This window comes from Brassica oleracea, chromosome C7 (genome assembly GCF_000695525.1).
Source record: "Brassica oleracea var. oleracea cultivar TO1000 chromosome C7, BOL, whole genome shotgun sequence".
NCBI lineage: Eukaryota > Viridiplantae > Streptophyta > Magnoliopsida > Brassicales > Brassicaceae > Brassica > Brassica oleracea.
In genome coordinates, this window is record NC_027754.1 from 22598102 (window position 1) to 22606567 (window position 8466).

The 8466-nt window shown below is 40.1% G+C and overlaps 3 protein-coding genes across 5 annotated transcripts in view; 2 read left to right on the forward strand and 1 right to left on the reverse strand.

Annotated features, from left to right (window-relative positions):
* LOC106303545 (high mobility group B protein 2-like) overlaps positions 1-1597 on the reverse strand; it is a 4409-nt gene extending 2812 nt beyond the window's left edge. The window contains exons 1-2 of one of the 3 annotated variants that reach the window (XM_013739806.1): positions 1498-1588; positions 1253-1315 (exon numbers count right to left, since the gene is read on the reverse strand). In XM_013739806.1, the coding sequence (XP_013595260.1) occupies positions 1253-1315; positions 1498-1547 (113 nt within the window). In that variant the 5' untranslated portion in view covers positions 1548-1588. Of the gene's footprint in view, positions 1-1252; positions 1316-1497 lie in introns of all 3 variants that reach the window. The other 2 variants (XM_013739808.1, XM_013739805.1) reach the window with 2 other exon arrangements.
* Positions 1598-3376: 1779 nt separating this feature from the next.
* LOC106302864 lies at positions 3377-4049 on the forward strand. Its single transcript, XM_013739272.1, has 2 exons — positions 3377-3605; positions 3721-4049. Exons 1-2 carry the CDS (start codon positions 3377-3379, stop codon positions 4047-4049), a joined length of 558 nt encoding a protein of 185 aa, XP_013594726.1.
* Positions 4050-4799: 750 nt separating this feature from the next.
* Positions 4800-8178, forward strand: LOC106306939. Its single transcript, XM_013743742.1, has 9 exons — positions 4800-5227; positions 5536-5563; positions 5650-5728; positions 5821-5866; positions 5952-6050; positions 6380-6448; positions 6648-6978; positions 7058-7206; positions 7289-8178. The coding sequence occupies exons 1-9, from the start codon at positions 4892-4894 to the stop codon at positions 7943-7945; spliced, it is 1794 nt and encodes a 597-aa protein (XP_013599196.1). The 5' UTR covers positions 4800-4891; the 3' UTR covers positions 7946-8178.
* Positions 8179-8466: the final 288 nt, after the last annotated feature.

The window sequence follows — 8466 nt, forward strand, 5'->3', positions numbered from 1 at the left end:
GCTATTAGAGGTCGCAAGAGTAGGACCAAATAACACTAGAACCATCGGTATATCACCGACTAAAGTCATGAACCTCAACTCCAACGTCACCCACACAAATAGCTGTCTAATCCATTCTACAGTAGCAAAATAAGTGGAAAAGAAAGAGCTAAGATGTACATGAGAGACCTTACAAGGAGGAGTGATAGGAAGGTCGAAACAAGAACTGAATAAAGACCAGTCAACACATCCGAATATAGACCTGTATACCAAAGGAGAGAGCAGCCCGTAGGCCAATAAAGTGTCACTTGCAAACACATGAGCACCACCACCACCTCCACTTTCTGTCGCTATCCTACATGGAAGCTTTACAGTTGAAATCTGGAATAAAGCTTGAAGAGATGGTCTGGAGGAGGTGTCGCAAAAACGCAGAGGAGCGTTGAGAGCTAAAACGTCTGGAGGATCTGGAGATTCTGGAGGGCACATAGGAGAAGGAACTTCAAGAGGAGGGTCTGGCGGTTCTGGCGGAGAGGGAGTTTTAAACGGCGGATCTGGTGGAAGCGGATCTGGCGGAGGGAAGGTTTCAAACAGAGGTTTTATCTGTTCCACCAGAAACAGATCTGGAGGTTCTGGCTTCGAGGGTAGTACAGGAGGGCTCTTTGTCACTGAAACGCAAGCAGACTCTGAGACATTGGATCGACGAGTTCTCACCGGAGGCAACGACCTAGGCGTGGGAGAGGCAGAGGCAAGTGAAAGGCTCGATCTTTGAGCTTTCAATAGTTCTTCACCTCTCCGAGAAACGCTTCGGGTCATCCTAGGTGGAGTCCCAACGAGAAGAAGCATAGCTTCTTAATGGGAGTTTCGGACGGAGGCGACGGCGGAGAAGACCTTGCAGTGTGAATCCATGGAGATCGGGGGGAGACGACGGCGTCTTGGGTGGTGTGCCAACTTTTTTTGTTCCCTCACTTTCTCTCAAATGTAATATAGTTAAAATTAATATTAAACATATGATTAAATCAACACAAGGATATTTTGGTAATTTCTTTACTAAACTCATTTGAATGGAAATGAAAATAAAAAAAAAAACATAAAATTCATTTAGATAATTCATCTAGATGAGCTATGTGGATGGACAAACAAACAATCACAAAAATCTGAATGGATCATTTGAATAGATCGTAAAAATGAATCATTTGGATGAAGATTGCAAATGGTGAAACAAACAGCCCCTAAAAGAAAAAGAGAAGAAGCGATCGACATAGCTGAGACTTACTTGGAGCTCCTGGTTTCAGTCTGTGATTTAGCAACCTTCATGATCGATTTTGCAGGAATATCGCTAGATCAACGAACAAAGTAGAGAAACAGGAAAGGCAATCAAACAGATAAAAACTAAGCGGAGAGAGTGTTCGATTATAAGCGCAAAAACAATTATCACCTACCAACAGAGATCAATATGAACACAATCGAGAGGAATTTGAGATATAAACAAGAAAAACGAAGATGATCAGAGGAAATCACCTTGCGGAAGATCTCGTACAGTTTGAATTTTGAGAAAAATAGAAGTCCATGAGCTTAAAGGAATACTATGTGTTTGTTATACGGTTAGTGATTCGAGTGAGGGTTGTAAATATCTTGTGGAAACGGATGCTGAAATTCAAATTTCGCGCTAAATTAATAAAATATCTGAGGGATTTTGGCGGGATTTCAAATATGTTTCGCTACGTCAACGATTTGAGATATATGTTTTCTTATGTGCTTGCTCGTTGTATTTTTTGTAAAGAGACGCAAATGTTTACATAACTTTTATACGAAAATGTTATCTGAGAATGAGATTAAATAAATTTCAATTCGAAAGTGAGGCTTAATGACAGAAAAAGTGCTCGAATCTTCATTTAAAACGATTTTTTAATTGAACTTATCTGTGTTAATTACGTAAGATGAGAAAGAGGAAACCTTAATTTTAACTTCTTCTTTTTTTGTCATCAAAATCTTTATTCAAAGATCAATCTGGTCCTAACATACTAGCCTCTAGAGCTAGTTGTTGTGGAGCCTTAGTGTCTACAAGCTGAAAGTTTAAGTCTCGTGATCGGGCCTCTTTTGCAAGAGTATCCGCACGGATATTTAGAGATCTTGAAATGAAGCATAAGAGAAAAAAGAGAAAAATGATCAAAGAAGTTCAATATCATTGAGTTTTGTAGCCAATGCTGGCCAAGCCTTGGAAGAGTTTATGATTTGCACTAGCTGTTGGCGGTCCGATTCAAATCTCACATGCTTAAAACCGCGGCCACTTAGTTCCTCCATTGTCCAGGCGAGACATTCCGCCTCTGCGTGCAATGGTGAGTTCGAGAGCCGAGCTTTACACTGACCCACTACCACTTCAGAGACCCCATCAAAGAGTGTAAAGCTGAAACCAGTCCCATTGCCCTGCTCTGTCCAAGACGCATCAACCTGACATCTCCATCTTCCCGTCATTCCTTGCCTTATATTCGCTTGCTGCCCTCCTTCGCGAGCTTCGTCCTCCAATATCGTATATGGCGTTATCTGTGATAGTTTCCAAGCCTCCGCTTCATGACATGCCAAATGCAGGGTATCCATAGATGATGTATCTCTATTGTTGAAATATTTGTCATTCTTTCCACAAGTACCAGTTAATCCAGGGGAACATCGAAGTATCCATGACTTGATTGTCTGACCTTAATTTTAACTGGAAGCAAGCCATATAACAACATGCCTAAATTTTATAGAAATGGAAGGAAAGATAAACCAACATCATAAACAGAAAAATAGATTGAGAAAAGAATTGTTTTATAGAACACAAGAGTACAGAGGTGCAAGCCTCTCTTTCACCATCTAAATATTCTACAATTCACTTTCTCCATACAAAGGGCTTGGTAATAGGGAGAGAGGTTGTGGACGTACCAAAACGAAAAGAGAGATAAAGACACCTTTTAATCATCCCCATAAACATTTTAAGATTGCAAAAAAAAAAAATAGAGAGATCTTTGCTGCCATCTATATTAATGTTACAAACTTCAACTTATTAGTCATCGTCCTCCTTCTGCATCAGGTAATACACCACCGACACATAATTAACCCAACCTTAATACTTTCTGAAAATGATATTTTGATTGGTAAGTTATAATTCCATAATATCATCAGCTACCCCTTTTTATTAGTCATTTAAATTCAAATCTTTGACTTAGGCCAACCGGTTGTTGTTGGTAAACTTTGTCAAAGTTTTGATACCCTAATAAATATTCATAAGAAAGTTATATTAGGTTGATATTTAGGATGGTTTCAGATCGATTCTAAAATTATACCTGCTGGTTTTTCTCAAAACTCGGTCTTCCTCAATTTATATCATCTACTGAAGCAAGTGCAGAAATCACCAAAGGATATGAATATCCAAGCTTTTCCATGGATTCTTTGGCATTTGTGGAAGTCAAGGAATGGCCTGGCCTTTGAAAGGAAGCACTACTCTTCGGTCTCTGTTCTAACAAAAGCGAAGGAGGAAGCACACGTTTGGTTCGAGATCAATGCATCAGGATCTGACGAGGTCCAAACCTCTTTGGTGGTGCCGCGAGACCCCGCAGCTTGGATTAAACCCCCTCCAAGTCATCTAAAATGTAATATATGAGTTTCATGGGTTAAACAGTCATGAAAATTGTGGAGCTGGATGGATCTTGCGTGATGAAAAAGGTACTACCATTCTTCATAGCATGCGGGCTTTTTCAAATATAGGGACAAGAGAGGAAGCTGAGCTGAGAGCTATCAACTGGGCGGTCTGTGATATGGTGTCCACTCGCCAACAGAAGATCATATTCGAATCTTCATGTGTGTTGGCTAGAGACATACTCATTGCTCCTTCTGAGTTTTCTGAGATGGGTCATTTTACAAATGACATTCATTTTCATCTCAGTGCACTACAGGAGTGGAGCTTTCATCATTGTGAGCAAAAGAGAAATGTTATTGCTACAAGTGTAACTACTGATCATCGGTATCACTCATACATTGTTCGTGGCGGTCCAACCTGGTTGTTGCAGAGGATTGAGAATGAAGCACTGACCTAAGTGATGATGTTCTCCTTCTCTCTATTTTTTCCTTTTTTTATTGGGGGTCTACTGACATCGCCACCATATCTGGTTCTGTTTTGCTATTTGGCTTCGTTGGCCTTTATTACACTGTTAAGCCAAGGCCATTATGGTCGATACTCTTGTCAATGTGGTTTTGATTTGGAATGAATTCAAAAGTGTTAAAAAAAAAGAGGCTATTAGTATAAGAGCATCTTTATCCGGGTATACTAGAGGGTTTCTTAACCTGTGGGTCCCGCGTAGGATCTACTTTTTTTTAAGAAACCGGTTACAAAAACTACTAAATAGTAGTCGGTTCTTAAGGGTTTTTTACACTATTCGTGGACCCCACTAACACGTGGCGGCTCACGATTGGTTCGTTTTTTTTTTTTTTTAATTCGAAAAAGTAAAAAAAAAAAAAAAAAAAATTAAGAAACCCCATTTGGTGTTTCAGGGGATAATGATGCTCTAAGTGGGCTGCGATGATGTTCTAAACTATGTTAAATATTCACACACTGAAACCATTCGAATTTAGAGATACCAAACGGTCCAAACCATACAAATTATCAACTAACCGACGTCGATACATAACCTAAAACAAAGCCGGCATCGGGCCTAAATAGCTTACTTATGGCCCACTAAGCTCTTATGGAAAAGCACGAGTTAGTATTACCCTTTATGCACGTGCGAGTTCACATGTGAATAGTTTTATTATTTTAAGTTTTAGTTTTTTTTTTAAAACGTAAGAAAACCCAAAATCAAACGCCTCTCCAGTCCTGGGGAAGAAAGAGAAAAAGGAAAGAGGAGAGAGAGTGAGAAAGAAGCGGAGAGGAGAGGAGAAAATGGGTGAGGTAGCAGAAACAGTGACGAGGAAGAAGAAAGGTAGGCCATCTCTTCTAGACCTTCAGAAGCGAGCCATCAAACAGCAACAACTACAAAAGCTCCACGATGACCATAGATCCGCTCCCAAAAACCCTAATTCCCTCAACTCCGGAAGCCGATCCAAGCGCCGGAACCCTAATCGAAACAGAGTCTCTTCCGATGACGACGGAGAAGAGGAAGACGACGACGAGCGGCGGGAGAAGAAACACAGACTATTACGCGGATTGAACACTCACTCTCGTCGACATTCTCCTAATTCAAAATCTGGTGGCGCTGCTCACGGATCTGGATACACGGTAGCTATTCGAATTGCTCTCGATCCTAACTTAGGGTTTAAATCAGGGTTCAATGTGGCTATCAGACTTTCTATTTATTGGGTGTGTTTATCAGTTTCTATTCTCGATTATTATGAATATTATTATAATTATAATGTATACTTATATTCTCTGGTTTTATTGTATTTAAATCCCTAGTTTCTTTGAATTAAAAGATACCTCTGTACTGATGAACACATCTACTTGTTTTCTATGATTTGCGAAAAAGCTTGGCATTTTAATGGTTTCTTTGAACTGATGATGATGATTTGTTTGATGATCCCCTGCAGGGAGAAAAGGCTTCAGACATTCTTCAAGGTACATAAATATTCATAACATTAAATTTGCTTTTATTTAATTCTTGAAAAGACAATAAACTTGCTTGTCATTTTACATGTGGGCAGGGTCTCCCGTTGAGTCTGGTCCCACTACACCTTTGCCAGACAAAAAGTTGTTGGCCTTCATCCTCGATAGACTTCAAAAGTAATCTTCATTTCCTTGCTCTCTGTTTCATTCCCAACTGGGTTAAGTTAATGCTTTTGTTTGATTGATGGTGTTTTAACAAACGCTTGTAGGAAAGATACTTATGGCGTTTACTCTGATCCTGTTGATCCTGAGGAGGTGGGTGACTGTCTATCCCTTTTGTTGATGTTTAAGCTCGTTAAATGTTGTGTTTGTCTTATCTCTGTTTGGATATGTCTTGCAGCTTCCTGATTATCATGACATTATCGAGAATCCTATGGATTTTAGCACACTCCGGAATAAATTAGACTCTGGAGCTTATGCCAGTTTAGAACAATTCGAGGTACGTCTTGTACTTTTACTCCACCTGGATTCTTAGCTCTGAACTTTTGGTGCGTCTGAGTTTGTTCCTCTTTTGCTTTGTCCTATGCTAATCTTTCTCTGATAGCTATATAAAGTTTTGTTACTTGGCATCTTATGGATTAGGGGAAACCATTTCTTGATGTTGTTTGTGTGCATGTTATATTTAGCGTAGAGTGCAGACCCAAGGCTGTTTCAAAAGTTTTGTTTAACTCTCGAAGTAACTATTGAAACTCGTGTGTAGATTGGTGTTGGAACTGCTCTTTTTTCATTCAACAATAAATCTTACTTCTCGCCCTGTACTTTTTGTAGGGAGATGTGTTTTTAATATGTTCAAATGCGATGGAATACAATTCAGCAGACACTGTATATTATCGACAGGTATGTCTTAAACTTTCTCTCTTTTGATTCATACTATTATCAATAAAGCGGACACGATTGAGAAACTTGCGTTGGATGACATCTCGAATGCGTTTAAGTCTTACAAAGGGATCTAGTTGAAATAGAAATCTGGATTGTATTTCATCGCATTTGTATGTATTAAAAGCTGAACTGATACACTCTATATTGTTGATTGTAGGCACGGGCTATACAAGAACTGGCGAAAAAGCACTTCGAGAATTTGAGGCAAGACAGTGATGACGAAGAACCACAAACCCAACAACAACAACAGCACCACCAGCACCAGCTAAAAGTTTCTGAAAGAGGGCGTCCGCCAAAGAAACAGCCTGAACCATCTTGCTTAGACCGTACTACTTCTGAAATTTCAGCTGATGATGCGCTCAATCCTGGAGGAGATAGCTCTAGCAAGTTTTCTGGTGCTTACAATCTAAGAAGGACATCGGTTAGGATCAATCATGACAGTGAAACCCAAAGTGGCTGTTCGCAAGATTGGGAGAACGAGTTTCCACGTAAAAAAGCACTCTCTTCCTTTACTTTACCCCTTCTCTTTCTCTGCCCATATAAATAATCTTTTCGGTTTCTCTGCAGCTTCGGTTGTCAAGGCTGTTAACAAGTATGGTTTGAAACATTTCGATGTCGATGATAACAGACGCGAAACCTACAACCACCTCTCAACTTCTACACAAGAGCCGTGGGTTTTGACAACGCTTGAAGACGAGTTAAAACAGTTGATTCCAGTACGCTATTACCAATTCCATTATAATGTCTTTTTGTATTGAGAAACAAAGGTCTAATCATTTGTTTTTCCTTGTCCCTCAGGTTGGGCTTAACACTGAGTACGGTTACACGAGGAGCCTGGCACGATACGGTGCGAATCTCGGTCCTCTTGCCTGGAAATTTTTATCAAGAAGAATTGAAACCGCTTTGCCCGCTGGAATCAAGTTTGGTCTAGGTTGGGTTGGAGAGGATGATCCTTCAAAACAAACGCTATTAGTGTGGTCGTTGGGAAAACAGAAGTGTTCAAATGATCATTCAGATAGAGTCATGTCTCCAACAGCTTCAGTCTCAAGCGCTTTCATAGGAAACAGACATTCTTCTTCTCAAGGAATCAAAGAGACTGCACCTGCTCGTGTCTTGAATCGAGAAACTGAGTTCCCATCCTCCTCCTCCTCCTCTCGCCAGCCAGGACAGCCGATCAAGCCTGAGAGCAGCAACGGTCTAATCCGTGGTTTCAGTGGATTCAGCCAAAGTCCAAGTCCGATGATGGGAATCACGAGACAGCAACAACCAAACTTAACCAACGAGGCCAAACCGGGCGGGCAACAACAAGGGTTGTTGTTTCCTTATAACAGACAGGAGTTCCACCGGTTTCCACTGGACCTTAACGCTAGGCTTGTGTCACCAAACTCTCCCGGCTCCAATCAGCAGACTTGTTCGTCCTCTTCGCAGCATCCGGATCTGGCACTACAGCTCTGAATATGAATGGATCTTTGGATGAGGGAGAAAAAGAAGGCATTTTCCATTGGCTAATCCCAATCATATGTTATCTGGTATGAAAATCACTTGTGGGGGGGGAGGTCATGACCTATTTGTTGTGAACTTGTGACATGAAAATATATATGGGACAAGTGTCTCTATTGTACAGATTGTTGGAACATCCTTATTTTTAGGGTATTAAGAGAGAATGAACAAAACAACAAAAGATGTCTCTTGCAAGACTTGCCGGCTTCGATTCTCTAAGTTCCTAGGTAATTAGGATCTCTAGACTGAAACTAACTGCGGACTTTTCACGTTATTAATCATGAACATAGCAAATGGAACTTACAACCATGTATCAACATTTTGATTGTCGATATCACTGAGTCAATGACCATAAACATTCAAATTCTGAATATTATGCATATTTTAAATTTGTTTGTTTATATGTATACATATGTTTCTTTGTATATACGGTTTTGAAATTAGTAGTGTATATAACTCATTAGATGGTATTCGTT